This window comes from Tripterygium wilfordii, chromosome 23 (assembly GCF_013401445.1).
Source record: "Tripterygium wilfordii isolate XIE 37 chromosome 23, ASM1340144v1, whole genome shotgun sequence".
Taxonomy (NCBI): Eukaryota; Viridiplantae; Streptophyta; class Magnoliopsida; order Celastrales; family Celastraceae; genus Tripterygium; species Tripterygium wilfordii.
Window position 1 is genome coordinate 11,961,201 of NC_052254.1, and position 18,355 is coordinate 11,979,555.

The following is an 18,355-nucleotide window of genomic DNA, read 5'->3' on the forward strand; positions in this document are numbered from 1 at the left end:
AGCGGTTAGTTTCAATTCACTAAGAATTCAATCTACCAAAAATTGAACGACGTAGAAAAAAAGACAACTCTCTGATTTCATTATAATTCTCCAAAACTATGAGCCTATTATTTATATTATGTTTGCATACCCTTGATAATCCTAATTAAATCATAATATTTCCTATAAAAAAATATTGGACTCCTAAAAATACTACTCAGGCTCATACTTTAAAAAAAAAAGAAAGAAAATAAAGTTATGGTCAAATCTCCTTGTTGACAATCTCGCTCCACATGTGACAAAATTGGCCATCAAATTAATCTTCATCATCACAAAGGAATGTTTTAAATTTTGTGTCCAAACTGCTACCACAAAGCTGTGAGATCAACCTGTTGAAAAGAGGGAATGTGTCAATTTACTTTAGTTCCTTTTCTACGATATGTATTCCTGATTCGCCTAATGCGGGTGGTGCAAAATTAGGCGATTCAACTGCTGTTTTATTGTGAACCTTACCAATTGAAATATGCCAGCTGATTCAGAACAGCAGTACTTGACATTTCACTGTAATCTAGAAAATATGACAACCACAATATTTACTCCCCAGTGTTATGTTTCCACAGGCTCCTCTGGTATGCTTATCCTTGGAGCTTCTGTATTACCATTAGAAATGATATCCATTTTGAGGACTCGGCGTAGAGCAGCGTTTACCTGTTTTCTCAACCTTGCATTATCGGTGAAGATTTCCGCTAGCATCTTCCTCAACTCAAGATCTATTGTTCTTGAATCATCATCAATGCCAAAATGTGCATTAGCCCCAGTACTAGTTCCATCTTCGACAACTAATTGTTGTGCCTGATCAAAGGTTTTTTTCAGCAGAGAGAGACTATACAAGTTACATTCAAATGACACATGAATCTGGGATGAAAAAAAACTATTAACCATTTTGATAGTAGCTGAGAAATCAATGCCAGAGATGGAGGCTAGGAGAACCTACAATATGTCAATATCACTCCCACACTCGAGAGAGAACTTCATAATATCCAAAGAAAAAAGGCCCAACCAAGACATCAAAACAGCAGCTTAAGGCTTAAGCAGTCGAGCATTGGATTGGGCAAATTTTTCTTTTCAATTTTTTCTTGTAGGATGGGAAAACACCTCTACCTTTAGCCCTTCTTTCCCATATATGTCAGTTATACAAACAGCAATGATGTTTTCTTTACTCTAATCTCAATAATGCATGATACATAGTGTTGCACCATTAAAAGACAATATCCCAAAAACCGAGTATAACAGAAACAAAATTTCTCTTTGATTGTGTGGCAACCTAAGGTAAGATGAGAAATAAGACTATTCCATCTACAATTTGGTTAGAACAGTCCAAGGTAGATGAGAGAACATTGTTTAACATGGTTTAGGTATGTTAAATGGAGAGAGATTGGTATGGTGGCGTGTAAAGATTAAAATTTTCAAGCAAAAAGAAGTTCAAGGTCGTCAGTACCAAGACAATAAAGTGAGTTGAAAAATACCTCTGCAAGTAGCAGGACAAGCTGGTCATCAGATTTAGTCAACAAATTCAAAGCATCTGTCAAAGAGGCTGGTTCTGCGTTAGGATTATCTTCATCTTCAATGGAAAGTTTAGTACTGCATTCCTGAAGCAGGTTGTGAAGAACCCTGCATTCATCCAGCAGCTTCCTCCGAGCAATTTTCCCATGCTCACCAATTTGTCTTTCCAGTTGAAGACGTTTCTAAAGAAAAAACAACTTGTAAATTTTTTAATCATTTGGCTCAAAAGCAAAATATCAAACTAATGGAGTCAAATTCAGTTATATGAGGCAGACTAGAAAGAACCACTGAAAAGTTATAGATAGTTCTTCTTGTCCTTCTAAATTGATAGTTAACACCAACCAGTCGAGAGGAAATGGATAATCCTAAAATAACCAATTAATAAGAAATAAATTAGATAAAAAAAAAAATTCAAACGATAAACCGTGGACACTTGAACTGGTCCATCAACCCAATATCAGTAAAATCACTTTTTTTTTGGGGTTGTGGAGACTCAAACTAGCTCCCTTGGCTAACTCATGCACACCCTGGGGCATATACTAGATAGACAATAGATCCAGAACAATAGGCGAGAGACAATGCATAACTTAATCGCCAGTTTTCTTGGCTTTGACTTCCCAAAAAATGCTAGGAAACCCAAAGATTACTGCTGCATGTTTAGATAACTCACACCTAAAAACAAAATTTTACATAGAAATTAAGTACTTCAGTAAAGGAACAGATTACCTCAGCTTCAGATTTTTCCTTCAGCGACTGACTAAGCTCCTGCTTTAGTTCTGTCTGGGAACATCTTAGTGATTTAACCTCTCTAACAAGAACTTTAATATCTGCTTTTGATTTTGCTTCTAGCTCTTCATATTGCTTTGACAACTTCTGAAGCTGCTCTTTGGTAGCATTCAACTCATCCAGCAATCCAAGGTTTTCATCAATGGTAGAATCTTTAATCAAAACAGTAGATGACTTTTCATCCTGTAAACATTTCATCTATTATTATCGAAAATATCTCTGTTTCTATCAGAAAAATCAATATATTTTATTCTTTGGTTCACCAATTTTCTTGCAACACATGAACACATGCACATCAGCACATACATCTTTGCGTTTTGCACACAACATAAATGTATTATAGTTAACTGAAACTTGAAATGTTGCAATGTAAGTCATATTTGTTAATTGCTTCTCTCAGAATATCTAACATGATTAATCACGTGTAATGTAAATATGCAATGCTCCAACCTATTAACAACACAAGGATGCAAAAAGAACTTTGTCGGTCTTCTAAAAGACCATAAACCAACTTATGTTCTCTGAGGCAGTTTCAAGGCCCAACAAAAAATGGCACAGAATTTTAGAATAGTCATGCTGCATGTGAATTTTATAACCAAAAAAGGAAGCAAGAAGAAAAAAGGTCAAGGCATAACCTCTTTGAATTTCAATTTCAACTCCATTTCCAAATATTTGCGCCTTAGTTCCTCCATATCCCACTGCATTTGGGTAAATCTATCCTTCTCAATCATAATGGCTTGCTGCAGGTTTTCTTTACTTCTCTGTTTAGTAGCTTCAAGTTCCACCTCCAAATCCCTGACCTGAATAAATGCAATCAGTTATTCCCACATTATCATACAAGTAAAGAAAGTTTTAATATTGAAACTATGACCCTATCACCATTCAACAGTGTAGCAAGATTTGTTAGGATCTGGACTGTGCTAGTGCAATAAAGTCATTGTTCTCAAGTAAGACTCATTAAAATTACAATGCATTAGAACATAAAGAAGTAATAAAACAAAAATTTGCAGTGTTACTCACTTACTCAATACCAACCTCAAAGATGTTTCAGTATTGGAAGATAAAACTTTACAGGACACTTATTAGGAGGTGAAAACACGTCTAATACATTTCACAAGGAGAGAATCAAATCAACAAAATCACTGAAACACAATTACATGAGTCGTCTCAAAGGGTGACCATATGGAGCAGCACTCAAGTTTCCTGAGGCCCTACAGCTGCTACGGGAGAAATAATTGACTATTGCTGACCACATCCTTAAAAAAGCATGTTGGAGTAAACTCCCATGTACAAGAAATTATAGGGCATTTCCTGGGGCTCATGGGACAGCTCAACCATTCACCAATTAGTTGATATGCCCCCGCCAAGTACAATAATCAAATTTTCATTCTTTCGATATCTTTTCAAGAATCTCCATCAAGGTAGCTTAAAGTCAGAGATATATGTTTCTTAGTGGAAGCCCCTACCATTTACGCTTAAGATTTCAACCATTAGCATTTAAAAAAATAGCTTGCCACCATAGTGCATTCTACCTCTCAACACTACCATTCTAGTAACAATGTTGTCATCCATTCTGGTATATTGAGGACACTCCATAAATACTCATTTTGGATCATTGTGAATGCTGCAGGAAAGGGAAACCCATTATCATTCTAAATTTTGAGCCCATAAAAAATACTGTCAACTGGGTATTCTGGGCACCAGACAGAAAGACTCTGGGGACCAGACAGAATGACTCTAGAACCAAAATGCAAACGCTGACAGCGCACCAACCGAACAACGTGCTGCGAATATAGTCCAGTAATCACAAGGCATGGTGCATCATTCATCGTCATCAAAGACCTCAACCCTAAGCCCATATATCATAGGCCTCATTCAAATATCAAAATACAAACTGCTTTCCACCTTGGCTAGTCATAATTTGCCAGAAAAGGAATGATCGACTATCACAAACAATTTCAAAATACAATCAATTTATTCAGCAAAGAATGGGGAAAATCTAAAGATAACACACTAGACCAGGAAAACAATATTTGACTCATATACCTTTGTGTCAAGATAATCTTTAACTGCTATTTCTTGATTTAATCTTGATAAAAGATCCTCCATGTCTGTTTTGGCAGTGACAAGTCTGCGCTGCATGGTCAACAGAACCCTGTTCATCTTATGGCGTTGATCCACTGGAATGACAAGTTGTGAATTAGCAGCAAACTGTAACTCTGTAACAATACAAATATCTGTACTACTTGAGACCTCAGCACCTCCAGGAAGATCCAAAGACCCATCAGCAGATACATTTGGAATGCCAGGGATTGAAAAATCACTGTTTCTCAAAGAACTTACGTCGCTTCCAGCACTTTCTGTTGACAGCTTTCGAGCATGACCGATACTTTTGCCATGCTCAGGCTCGGAGAAAAGTTCCAGCCCATTGGTTGAAAGAAATGAAGCTTGAGAAACATTTCCATTGTAATTATTCATATTTACGACGTTATTCACAAGCTTGGCATGTGGTTTATGCCTTGGAAAACCTTCAAGCTGCTCTAGAATAGTTTGTCCCATAAAGAGTCCTTCATCAATGTTGGACATGCCATATTTTACAAGCTTTTCTATAGGGTTAGCCAAATCTTCACCCATTGTTACATCCTCCACACCAATTTCAAAATTTTCATCATTTCCTAGTCTTGGAGTGCTGAGATCGGATGTATCGTAAGCTGTATCACTGCCATAATCTGATGTAATTGAAGAACTACCACCAACAAGTGATAAGCTTGAGAGGGGAGGCGCATGAGGTGAAGATATTGTGCTATTGCTGGTATTGTTTGCTTCGGAAGCTTGCTGATCCACATCTTGAAATGCTGAAAATAGTACAATGAGCCTTTAACTAAAGAGAGACGAAAAATATAATGTGTTATTTAAAATTAATTATATTTAACAAGTTATCCATTTTCTCTTTAAGAAGACATGTAGGGACTATATATGTTTCCAAATACAATTGAATGACACATACAAGATCTAGCAGCAGCTTCTAATTCGAGAAAGGATGCAACTGCAACACTTCTTGATATATCAATGTCAGATAGTAGCTTTGTCATCCATTCCTCCAATGAGCACCTTCTCTGCAACCACACTAAGCCTTTTTAAGAATATCACGGCATATATATCAGTTCATTTTCTCTCTTTTCTCTAAGACCTACAAGCAGCTTCCAGTTCTACTTGCACACAAACTTGCCAATACCCTATAACATCGTCATGCACAAGAAAAAATAGATATTTGTAGGGTAGCTAACATATTTGAAGATATCGCGAACACCAAAGAAAAACACCTCAATATTTACTCCCTAGAATGCATCAACATTAACTTAGTTGGATGAGGTAAGCATACAACCACATAAGAAGGTAAAATATCAGAGCTCGGAAACAAAAACATTTCAAGGCATTGCCTGTTGTAAATTTTCAAAAATATAGTCATCATGTCCAGTATATTGACAATACATAACTCATAAAGCTCAGTAGCCCCATTAGAGGAGGCCCAAGTTAGCATGTCACTCCTCAACTTGTATTGTTAATTTGAGATAGATAACTTGGGCCTTTATCTTGATAAAAAGGATTACAGTAAACATCGAATCCAAAATTAGAACTGCATTTCAGGAAATATTTCCTTCACATTTAGAACGACGAAGTTCCGCTGACAATGACCATGTACTATTGAAAGTATAGCAACATGTTTTGGGAATTGAAGTGATGCCAACTGCAAACAGAATGAAGCAGAATACATATTGCCTACCTCTTCCAACAGTGCCCTACTTTTCATTCGCAAGATTCCCTTGGGGGGAGCTGGTGGAAGACTTTTCTTGGGAAAGGCCTTTTTAAGCTGACAAAAGGAATGAAACAATACATAGAACAACTTAGATTAATATAACACTAATTTCCTCAAGGTACGATTCTGTAAATATTTTCAACATTGCAGGCCACTATAATTTCCCAATGGATGACAAAGAAATACTCTTTGGTGCACTCAAGAAAACCATAGACTTACGTCACTAAATAACTTCAAGAAACCATTAAATCTTCTCAGTACACCGCGTGTGATTGTAATCCCAGCGGGTGATTGCACACCAACCTGAACCCTGTAAAACTGCCCTTTGAGAATGTTAGCAAAAACGCACAAGCATGTGGAGGTTATCAAAACTTAGATGGCTGACGACACCATCCATATTAATGTATTTGTCATTCCTCTCTTTCTTTCCAAGGATATAATATACGCAAAACAAGAATCTTATAAACCTGTCACATATTTTCCGAATCCACAACACAACAAACTAAGTTTCACACAATGGAAATATGATACAGTTGTTCTAGGATGACCAGAAAATTTCACATGAATGAAACTACACAAGATACTTTAAAAACAAATGCAACTTGTTTGCACATTTTCCAGCAGTCTAGTAAGCCAAAGCATTACGTGACCTAAAAAAAGTAATAATTTCCATCATTCTATCTCCCAAGTGATTCAATACTGTCAAATCCAGTCCCAGAAACTAATATAGAAATAACATCTAACCCTTGGAATAGAATAGCATTGTAGAGTCATTCAATTTGAGTACCACTACAGGATCTGAATCTCTTGACTTTGGAAGAACAACCCACGAGGGTATTGTGACACAATAAGTCCACCCTGTGCGAGGATCATGAGGCCAAACTGTGCCCCGTCCATTCTGCATGAAACAAATGACTTCTGACATAAGAACCAAAGCCAAAACTCAAGAAAATCTTAGAGAGGATATGAAAAGAAAAGTTAAAAGCCTTGTAGTCATAAATGGACAATTTTTTCCATTACTGACGATGTGCCCCTACATGAGTATTAATGAATGAAACCAGGCATTGCCTCAATAGGAGAGCTTTCAGGCTCCTAAAATCTTAAATTGGAAGTACAGCTAAATGTTACAATGCACTTTCAGCTAACAAAAAGCAATCCTCCACATCATTACTGGGATCGACGTACATGAGCTAATATACCCTGTAACCACTGGATGCTTAATATGGTATGAAGCTAACCAACTAAACTTAATCACACATACCACAGTTTTAATAAACTTCAATCTAGAGAATAAAGTGTCTACCAATTAAAACTGATTTATAAGTCAAGAATTGACCAGGAACCAAACTGCCGCCTAATACCAGCACCTGGATGACTGAATTAATTATTGTAATTCCCTAGGCGTTGATTCCTAAAAGAACCGATCATGATCACATAACTCTCAGCTTAATCAGACTTGAATGATTAACAAATTGAATAAAGGTACGACAGTTGGTTCAATTAAAGCCGAATGAGAATCAATTACCACCAACAATTCTCGAAAGTTACGTCGAGTGCCATAACTCACCCATTTCCGAGGCGGCGGGCTCCAGTCCATCCCCAACGGCAGCGGCGAAGTCCCATCGTGCCTGTGCTTCGGTGGACTGAGCCTCGGCATCATCTTACGCACTCTCTCTTTCTACCTAGAAATTGACAATTATCCTCGATCTCCGCAAATTGACCATCCGCTACTCTCTCTATCGAATTGAAGCGCTAGGGTTTTGGTGATCGGATTGGTGGAAGTTTTCCAATCGGAACCGAACAAAAAACGGGTGGCGATCGTAAACTTTCACATCCACAGTCGTCACTTCCGTCAGTGCCAAACGACAGCGCACGATAACAGAGGATAAGGAAACGTGGCTCAACGAAGCCGCGATGAGTAGTGTATCGCCTGCTTCAATTTGAATTCTGTCTCTTCTTCTTCGGTCTGGCTCCGTCCGTCTCTCCGCAGAGAAAGTCTCTATTGAGTCTTCAAACAATGAAGCTTCGATCTCCTGCGCTCTCACTCACCATTCCAATATTCTTTTATTTTTCCCCTCATAAACGACAAGCTGGACCTAACTGTCGTCCCGTACAAGTACAAGTGTACAACTATCACGTGGATCACTAATCCGGGCATCCGGCCCTTTCGGTTTTTAGTATTGGGCTTTGGGAAGCCCCCATATGGGCCGTTGGGCCGAATACTCTATTATGGTCACAACCAGCCTTTTCAAACTGTACCCTTTTATATCCACATCCTTCAAAAATTGACATTTTTCTAACCACACCAAACCAAAAGTAACCAAAAACTCAAACATTTACAAACTACACCCAAAAGCAAAAACCCTAAGCTTCTTCTCGACCCATGTACTCATCATGTAGTCAGCTATGCATTTAAGGTCAAACATGGGAAGGGTCGAGACTCTTTCAACTTTAGTGATCGATTCACTTGTCAATTTCAACTCTTCTTTAGATCCAACATCGTCACCTCTTCGATAATGTTTGTTGACTTGAAATTGAGTCTGGATTGAGTTGGTCGATGTTGAGTAACCAGAAAATAAATGACTTGGCGCAAATCATTGATCCTTGTAAGAAACCATTTGGCTTCCTTTCTATTGTGATTGAAAATAGATATGATTTTGTGAAAGAGGAGGAGTTCAGATTCCATTTGGCCTTGCCGTTGGTCGATGTGATTGGGCGTTGATGACTAACCCACAGATCCAAGTAGCAATGACGTGCAAAAGGAGAATCGGACTCCCTTCCCTTCTCCGCAGCGTGCTCAAGGCAGAGTTTACTCTCTTTTGTTCTTCGATTTCATTGAAGGGGTGGGGTGCGAAGAGCTCACGCCTAAAAAAAAATACATGATCACAACAAAGTCAACATAAATCGAGGGGTGGCTAAAGTTTACCATTTCACTTGATTTAGGCGGAATATAGGCGGCCCAATTGGCAATATTTGATTCTATATCAGAAAAAACATGAATGGGCATAAGAAAAAGCATTGACCATATGTCCCCTGAACTTGAGCCAAAAAGGACACGAACTTGCAATTAAGCTTGTCCTGGTGCATTTACTTGTTGATAAATTCATTGTATTTTCTTCTGGCCAATAGTCTCGTGAATGTAGTTAATTACATTGGATGAACAACGTTAAAATATTTTATGTTTCTCTTGTTTTTGTTCTTTAATTTCCTGCTATTCGCTGCTGTCAGTTGGGAAGGTCGATTCTCAACAGGTTTTACTTTCGTGTGTTGCAAAGAAGTAAGGTGAATGAACAAGTTTGGTTGTACATGTGTGTGGGGTGACACCAAGCATGTGTATTGATTCCGATTCCTTGACAAATGGGACCTTCCACATCTTCCTTCCCCATTAACCCCATCACTGAGCCTCTTGCCATATCCTCTCATTGATCAAGTTCTTCCATGCTAAACTACTTACAGAAGAAGATTCAACACAGCACAACATCCCATTTAAAATCTGAATGTAATGTGTACATGTCAAAGTCATTATCCATGCAAGCAGATCCCCAACAGATTTTCTTATCCTGTATATGAATCTAGCTTCTAAGCTTTGATTCCTTAATTGAATTCCAAAACAAAGGAAAGACATTAATGATTACATCAATTGAACGTTTACGTGAACGTTTGCATGAGAAAGAGATGGAGAGAAAAAAAAAAGTGGCAGTGGCAGAGAGGCAGACGCAGGATTTTTTCTTAGCAAGGGCAAAGCTATGCCGGGATCAGATCCTTCCCGTAATTTTCCACAGCGATCTTGAATTGTCATTTAGGCAATTCCTTAAGCATTGATGTACTCATCTTGCTTAAGAAGAAGTCACCTTGTATATATACACAGTTCAAGAAAGCTGTGGAAGATCACAGAGAGAATCATATATCCGTAAGAAGAAGCTCCACATGCCAAAATTGATAGCTATATAGCCTGAATTTAACCAGGACACAACAAGAGAGAAGGAAGAAGAATGGTACAAAATTGAAAGAGGAAGAAGAGTAGTAGGCAGATTGGTAAAAGGAAATTGTTATATAAGGGGTGATCTTAGGGTGAAATTTATGTCTACAATGTTACCATGACTAGCTAGTTAAACATTACATGTGTCGTCACTTCAAACACGTTGTAAAAAAAATCTACCGCTTCTGGAAGAAGATATAGGTAAAATTATATTCTTTGTCGTTTTAGCCTTTTAGGACACGGTCATTATGCAGATCTGATTTAGCTATCTAGTTGAAAAGTTTCATGGAGATTCTCACCTGGATTTTTGTCTTAATGAGTGATGCGTGTTGAAATGGTTTGTTAAAAATCTTGTTTGTTGGGTGAGATGTGCTTGGATATTGTCCGCTAGGGGATTCTCACTTGGATTTCTGTGTTAATGAGTGTTGTGTGTTAAAATGATTTATTAAAGAAAATACATATTTTTATTGTGTGAGAGGTGTTTGGATATTGTTCGTTCTGGGTTACGGGCCCATACAATTTGTTCTCTTGAGCCGTTTCCGTAGTATTTAGACCCAGAAAATACTTTTGTTGTGTAAAAAGGTTCTTGGACTTTTGTTTATATGTCACTCGGTTGCGTTAATATGGGATTACAAGTCTTGACACGTGTTGAAATGATTTGTTAAAGATCTAACCGCTCCGTGAATGGTGATGTAATCTTTGTTGAAATGTGGCCGATCTCCTAATTATTTATTAGCTCCATAATTACAGCTTTAATTAACGTTCATCCATGGAATCCATATTATGTCTAAATTTTGCAAATTAGAACCCTAGCTATACATTTGTTTACAAGGCATTTCAAATTTCAAAAGAAAATGCATCAAAACAATATACATTACATAAGATACGACACAAGGCAACCTTGAAGTTACCTAATTATTCGAACATACACATCACATATGAAAAAAAAAATATCAGACAAAATAAAACAAGAGAAACAAAAGAACAATTGTTAACAAAGAACAAGCAACATAAGTAGATCTAGGTTCTTATTTGCATTGGAAGCCTGGAGGAACAGTTTTTCCGCAAGCGCTAACGATTGCACTGAGTGAAACCGGCACGTTCAAGTTAATCCCAAGCACATTAGCCTTAATCGCAGTGCAAAGACACAAAGCAGCTTCCAAATCAGCCAACCCTTGAATCAAAGCACAACACTTGCTACTAGCTGGTGTTCCAACAACAACATTAACAGCACCGAGTAGCTCCGCGCACACTCCTAGTTTCAATGTGTCTTTAGGACAAGAAGCAGCCAGTGGAGCGGGAGCTGGAGCTGGAGCTGGCTTCGGCTTGTGCTTGCAGGGATCACAAGCGTCTGAGAATGTGGAGAAGAAGAAGAAGAGATTGATGACAAAAATGGCTGCAGAGAGCTTGTTGTAAGCCATATTGCTAGGTAATAGTGAAATGAAGGATTAGGGACTCTAGGGTTGTGTCCTTTATAAAGGAAATTTGTGAGGTCTGTGTTGAGAGTTTGATTGAGTGGAAGAGAGTGAAAATATAGTGATAATGTAACTATTTTTTGTAATCTTTTCATCCATACGTATGGGTATGCAGGCATTGTACAATTTTGCTGGCTTGGTTGGATATTTTTCACAAAGACAAACATAGCCAGCCTGTGCTCAAAAGCCATTAGGGTAAGCTATGTACCTCATTGGCTTAAGCAAGTTGAACAGTGCAATGTCATTAGACAGGAGAGAGATTGTGAAGAGTGTATATGATAGTGGGACAACATTGGTGTCTGTTGGGTTGTGCTGGATGTTTTGTCCAGTATTGGGTCATTTTGTGACAAAAATTGAAACTTGAAAGACGGGCAATTTGAGGTCCAGGATGTGAGTAGGATCACATGCTGATTGAAATGCACGGTCCGTGTTTTAGAAGGCGACTGGACGACTTCTGGGTCTTGTTTGATGAGATAGCTGTTTCAAGCTCTTTTGGGTACTACTTTCATATGTCCCGCTAAGAATCATCAATTCTGTTTTTAATGCTAAATAGCACTTCAAACCAAGTATTGAAGTTGAGATTCACAACGACATTCAGATATTATCCACTCTAAACAATGGGCCCGCCCGGATTTGTTCTTCAAACGCTATCACCATTGGTTCTTAAGCCCAAAAACGCGTCATTAATGAGAGATGAACTAAATTTTGTTTATAAACTACTCGGTTAGATTATGACAAACAGATGAGGGGTTTTTAGAATTGACAATTGCTAGCAAAAATAAGGCTTGGATTTGAGGGTTGCTCCCATCTAGTTCAAGAATTGACTAAAGCAATTTCGATTCCCCTACAATTCCTAGTCCAATTCTTTACAATTCCACTATAAATGCTTAAAAAACCAATTCCCTCTGCTAAATACCAGCACATTTATAAGAGTAAATTACTACTGCAGTTTCTTAATTTCTACATTACTTCTGCAACACCTACACTGCTATATATTACATATGACTTTGAACAGTTGCACTATACAAATAGGTTAAGCATACAAATAATGCAGAGTGGGAGACCCCACCAACCCCACCAATGTCTGAGTCTCCGATGATGACACCAATGGTCTTCTCTGGCTCAGCGGGTCCTGGAGAGTTTCTTTCACACTCTCCTCTCCTCGCCTTTTCCATCAACAGGTCCCTGAGATGGCCTCTCTTGAGAAGCTCAGCCAGCTCATACTTCAGTGCGGTGCAATCTGGTGTGGTGTGCCCGTGGTCTTGGTGGGTTCTCTCTGGCTTATCTTATGGGGCCAACTTACTCGGTCCCCTATACTCTTCCCCAAGGTTTCTCTTAAGACCAGAAGCTGAGCTCTCCAATCAGTACCAGAAACAAATGGATCAATAATTAAGGCATCTTAATCAAATTGAAATAACCACCTTGTAAGTGCATCTGTGCATGCACAATGAAAACAGACGGACAGATGCCCTAACTCACAAAAGAAAATGAAAGAGGATACCCTTTGCATTTCCTGCTTTTAGCTTACATTGGATTCATAATTTGCAATGAGTTGTCCTCTGCAAGATTGAATTTGCTCAACAACTCCTCCAACTCTTGCAGCGCAATCCTATAATGTTCTTGAGTTTGTGCTCCTTTGTCTACAATGCGAATGACACGTTTATACAAATGATTAAATCCAGTAAACTGGGTTATTCACATCAATATTGCCAGAGCCATTATCCTGCAGGCACCTGCACTTAAATCCTTATTCCACCTTTGCAGAATGTAGCAAGACGAAATTTCATCCACCCCCTTATAATTAAGAACACTTGGCACATGCCGGCACAGATAACCTTTATAGTTGAACAAACTGCAAATGCATCGAATATCAACTTGATTTGTCTCATAGAACTTCAAATTGCCTAACCTTCTTCTGGAGTTACAATTGGGCCATTGACACTCACCTGCCTTGTGTTGATGCAAGAATACAAAATCCCCTCCACCTCAGACTGAAACCTCCTAAAAAATTCTTTTGCATAAACCTTAGAGAGCTGCAGCTCAAAATTACATCTTCTTTTCAATTCAAACCTCGAGTTTCTTGACTGGATATCTGCCATGGTTTCTTTTTGGTGCTTACTGTGCAGGACCAGATCATATTTATCTACAAATTCTTTGCAGGACGTGTGTTTATGTACATAACCATCAAAAAATACATTTAAGCTCTCAATTTCTTGGATAGGGATCATCCCAGCAAAAAACACATCCTTTAAATAAACCGGAACCCACCATTGACGTTCTTCATACAAAGCTCGGAGCCATTTATTATCCCCAAGTCTGTGCCGCTTTATCATATCAGCCCAAGAAATTTCAAACTCAGATATCTTCAAGGAATTATACACTGCTTCGTATAATTGTCGTTTGATTGCTTCATATCCTTTTAGTCCTCCCAACCTCTCTGGAACTCTCTGCATGTTATACCATGGCAGCATGCACAATAACAATGACGAGCTTTGGGGAAAACCTCAGAAATTGCATTTTGCAAGGGGTAAGACTGGTCAGTAACTATAACTTGAGGAGGAGGACCGATCATGCAACTAAGCCATGCCCTAAAAACCCAAATGAAGTAGTCAACTGATTCATGTCCAACAAAAGCACAATCCAGCAACACTGACTGTCCATGGTGGTTCACACCAACAAAGGAAATCAGCGGGATTTCATATTTGTTTGCCAAATGCCAAGCATGTTGTTTCAATTGCAACACTGTCACAAAAATATGCATAAGCAGCCCAAGACCTAGCATCAGCCCAGAATATATTCCTCATAGCCCATCATCATCAAGATCCATTAAGTAGAAGAAAGTCGGATTTGTCAACTTCATGAGGCAAAAGTAGTTATCAATTGCATATGCATCTCCTTCTTTGAGTTCCAAATGCCTGAACCGATACACATGATTCATACCATCTACTTGTTCAGTATTGCCATATTCATTACCTGGACCAATATACATGATTCATACCATCTACTTGCTCAGTATTGCAGTATTCATTACACCCACTATCCATAACAGCTGACTGGTACAGCTTAATGGAGTGTACTTCTTTAACAGGGTCTAGTGGTGGTTGTGCTTTTCTGGCAGCAAGAATCATCTTTTTATGCGATTCGTAAAACCGTTTAATTTGGGGACTCAGAGGATGGTTATGCTGAAGCTCAACTTCAACAATTCTCCACCTTTTAGAGTCTAGAAGCCTGATGACTATCATTGCGGGACAACCGGTCCTCGTTTCTGGTTTTGGTCAATTGGCTTCACTCTTTTTCTTGAAACTGTGCTACTGCCTACTGCAGCTAAGCTTTGCTCTATACCACTCCTTTCTCTTTGGTCTAAACCAAGAGTTGCCTACTCTGATGCCAAACCCCTGTTTCCTGGCATACAATCATAAGCTTCATCAGTAGAACCAAACTCCAAACGCACAGTAGGTGGCAAGGGTTCCTTCCGCAAATGTGATTCCCCAGTTTCATCATACCGCTCCGCTGCACTACAGTCGTTTTCAACCTCAAATTCATCATCTTCTTCAAACACCGGCTCCCTATTGAGACAAACTTCTTCCATATAGAGTAATTAAAAAGGAAAAGGTCACCATAAATTTCATTTATAAACACAAAATAATCAAGGTCAAACAAAACCAAGATTATTCATATATCAAGTTCCATGGCAAATAAAGACCATAACAGTCTACAAAAACAGAAATTTCGATTCAATACAGGGATAATCCAATCCCACACAGAATATGAAATGAAGTTTCTATACCAAATATGAATTTTTTCCAATTTTGCTGATTGAATAAACTAAAATGTCAATAGTCTCAGCTAGATATTTGAAAAATTAGGGCATTTTCTTCCAATTTTGCTTAGCATTCGGTACTTACTACTCAACCATAAAGGATATCACACATAAGTCTACGTTCTCACTGTCTTCAATGCAAAATTCACCATGATTGAGCTCCAATTCCTTACATACACAAATGGTAAGCAACTCACAAACCTAACCAGAAGAATCTCGTATCATCAACGGGAGTAGGGAATTTGGCAGGCGAGCAACGGAAAGAGAAAACGATAAATCAGAGTCCGGTACCGTATGAATTCGGATTCTCCTTCTACTTTGATGATCCATTTTTTTACATTTTGTTCGATATTCATGATGCTGAGAGAGTGCGAATCTGCACTATCTGGTGGCGATTCTCCTATCGGAACTCGGCCAGGATAGAATCGGCGGTGAGATTTAGGTTGTCAGTACCCCGAGTTGGCGCCGGAGGGAAAGTGCGAGTCACGCCGGGGGTTACAGAGGTTTCATGGATCTATCGAGTGTAGAGACTGACACGTGGAAACGGTGTGGCATTTTTTAACGGTGGTTTCACGGGAAACGATAATTGAGCTGTCATATCTAACGGATCAGGTTGCCAGCAGAGCGTGTTGTAAATTCTTTTTGGAAGGCTTAAAATTTTTATTTTTATTTTTAAAAGTTATATTTTTATTTTGATTGGTTTCATTTTTAAAAATCTAATGATATATTTTTTGTTTTAAAAAAAAACAAATTCAACTTGAAAAATGTATTGTAATGTTTTTAATTTATATTCAACGGCTAAGAAAGGTTATGCACTTTTCATGTTGAATTTAATTTTTATTTCGAATAAAAATTATATCATTAGTTTAATCTTATTATTGGACTACAGTGGGGCTGCTGTAAAAAAATTTACTGCAGCCCCTCTCACCCAATGGATCATGGGCCTAAATAACGAGTTGCATCCTTGTATATAAATTCGAAAGTCGTGAACATGTTAGTCAAATTAATTTATTGGGCTTGGGCCTACCTGATAGGATAGACCAATGCGATTTTTGGTCCGTACATAATCTCCCGCCACCCGTCTTTTTCTCCTTTCCCAAATTAGGCACAATATAGAGCAACTCACCTAGTCTGTTGTCCATAGCCAAAAAATAAAAAATCACTTGTCCATATTGATAACTAATAAGTTAATTGGCTACACCCTGCCTATCCTAATTCCCGATAGGACCACGTACATCATATGACATGGATCTTTCCAAAGAGTCAAAACCGTAAACCCACACAACATGGAATTCCAATCGGACGACCAAAATTCCAATCAAACTATTATTTTTTCCGTGCGGACGTGGTTCCATTGATTCGACGAGAGAGAACCTTCATCACGTGCATCATCATGGGTCCCAACCCGCACGCGGAGTCGCTTGATCATTACTTTATCGTAGAGTACGTTATCTAACAACTCTACTTCCGTCTGCACTCGACCGCCACCCACTAAACCCTCGCAACAAGGCCGTCTCAAGCATTTTGGAAACCCTAGACAAGTTAAGAAACTGAGGTCCTCATTCCCTAAAATATATTTTTTTTTATAAATATGAAACCAACATATCTAATAAATTCAAAATGCAATATAATTAGTTCTTGAATACAAATAAATTATCACAAATATCCAATAAATTAAGCGACTCAAACTTATAAATTTATTACATCAAATTAAACAAAATAACGCTAAACCAAATAACTCATGGGGGAGGGGCCTCACTTGTACGGTTTGGATTTGATTTGTTACCGCAATCAAAGTTATAGGTCAATGAATTGCACTTTTAAATTTTTTATATATGTGATGGCGTGTCATTTTGTATTTGGGTTAATGGGTTTGTTTTCTCAAATAGCAATATATTAGGATTTTTTTTCTGATTTGGGGGCTCCGCAATTCCTTAGAGTCTACAATTTATATTCAATGGTGAAGAAAAATACATACAAATTTTAAAAATGAAAAAACAAAAATATAGTGTGATGTGGCACATCTCTCAAGCCATTGGATTCCAATTATAGACTCTACAATTTGAAACTAATTGCGGAGCCCCCTAATCCATTTTTTTCTTATATCAATTGATAAGTACACTGTACTGTCTATATACACCTAAAAAGATACACAATTTAATGAAAAGTGAGGCCCCTCCCTCATGAGAGGCCCTAGGCGACTGCCTATCTGACCTCCCCTTGGAGCCGGCTATGCCTCGCAAGTAGGGGTGGGTCGGGTGGCAAAATACTCCATCTAGATAAACGAATTTATTCAATCCGAATTAAATTAAGTTTGAATATAAGTTTTATGTCTGAAAATTCGAGTTCAAACACAAATTTTTTATCCATTTTGAAATAGATTTTTGATTCCAAACAAATAAATCGTATCCAATTCACTTGTCTAATCTCTTCCCGGATTAGGTTATCGGCTTCGTTTGGTTGACAATTTCATCAGTAGCATATATGGTGATAGCAAATATGATGATAATATATGATAGCATAAATACTTTCTGAAATGATGGTTCACGGTAGTGTTTCATTCAAACTTTTGCTGATAACATATATGTTGTGTAATATTTTGTGATAAATTACGTGCATAAATATTATCCATTTTAGTTATAGCATATGCTTGTAAATATAAAAAATAAATAACAATTAAATTATAAAATAAAGATAATTAATTAGAATACTTAAATATGTTTGAAATTACCCGTTTCACATTTTTATAAATTTAAAAATTTATATTTAAAATATTATGCATATAAGTTCATACACATTTGTTATATATTTATAAAAGTGAAGGGCAAATTTGTTTGTAATATGAGAACCCTAAAAATCAAATTGGAGTATTTCGATCAGTTCAATACAACATAAGGATATATTAGGGAAGAAATGTTCAATTGTGAGAAAATTAT

General features: G+C 37.8%; 3 protein-coding genes across 4 annotated transcripts; all 3 read right to left on the bottom strand.

Annotated features, from left to right (window-relative positions):
• Positions 1–61: 61 nt before the first annotated feature.
• LOC119993046 (PX domain-containing protein EREL1-like) lies at positions 62–8,206 on the bottom strand. Of its 2 annotated transcripts, XR_005466494.1 has the most exons (11): positions 7,713–8,206; positions 6,933–7,043; positions 6,365–6,463; positions 6,113–6,199; positions 5,336–5,444; positions 4,375–5,183; positions 2,964–3,128; positions 2,269–2,511; positions 1,506–1,724; positions 493–831; positions 62–368 (listed from the first exon to the last, which is right to left on the bottom strand). XR_005466494.1 is itself a non-coding variant. In XM_038839953.1 (10 exons), exons 1-10 carry the CDS (start codon positions 7,803–7,805, stop codon positions 586–588), a joined length of 2,181 nt encoding a protein of 726 aa, XP_038695881.1. In that variant the 5' UTR covers positions 7,806–8,206; the 3' UTR covers positions 276–585. The 2 variants fall into 2 exon arrangements, 1 of the variants encoding a protein (XP_038695881.1); XM_038839953.1 differs by having other exon boundaries at positions 276–831.
• A 2,742-nt stretch (positions 8,207–10,948) lies between these two features.
• Positions 10,949–11,590, bottom strand: LOC119993733 (14 kDa proline-rich protein DC2.15-like). Its single transcript, XM_038840953.1, has one exon. The coding sequence runs from the start codon at positions 11,543–11,545 to the stop codon at positions 11,153–11,155; it is 393 nt and encodes a 130-aa protein (XP_038696881.1). The 5' UTR covers positions 11,546–11,590; the 3' UTR covers positions 10,949–11,152.
• Positions 11,591–12,402: 812 nt separating this feature from the next.
• Positions 12,403–15,967, bottom strand: LOC119992880 (protein FAR1-RELATED SEQUENCE 6-like). The gene is made up of 2 exons (XM_038839693.1): positions 15,711–15,967; positions 12,403–15,620 (listed from the first exon to the last, which is right to left on the bottom strand). The coding sequence occupies exon 2, from the start codon at positions 14,068–14,070 to the stop codon at positions 13,504–13,506; it is 567 nt and encodes a 188-aa protein (XP_038695621.1). The 5' UTR covers positions 14,071–15,620; positions 15,711–15,967; the 3' UTR covers positions 12,403–13,503.
• Positions 15,968–18,355: the final 2,388 nt, after the last annotated feature.

What these genes read in the sequence shown, in the direction of transcription:
- LOC119993733 (XM_038840953.1), bottom strand. Translation starts at nt 11,545, where the DNA reads ATGGCTTACAACAAGCTCTCTGCAGCCATTTTTGTCATCAATCTCTTC.
- LOC119992880 (XM_038839693.1), bottom strand. Translation starts at nt 14,070, where the DNA reads ATGCTGCCATGGTATAACATGCAGAGAGTTCCAGAGAGGTTGGGAGGA.
- LOC119993046 (XM_038839953.1), bottom strand. Translation starts at nt 7,805, where the DNA reads ATGATGCCGAGGCTCAGTCCACCGAAGCACAGGCACGATGGGACTTCG. An exon ending in GCCCGCCGCCTCGGAAATGG is followed by an intron (nt 7,044 to 7,712) that starts GTGAGTTATGGC and finishes TGTTTCATGCAG; the next exon opens with AATGGACGGGGCACAGTTTG. An exon ending in TGAAATTGAAATTCAAAGAG is followed by an intron (nt 2,512 to 2,963) that starts GTTATGCCTTGA and finishes AAATGTTTACAG; the next exon opens with GATGAAAAGTCATCTACTGT.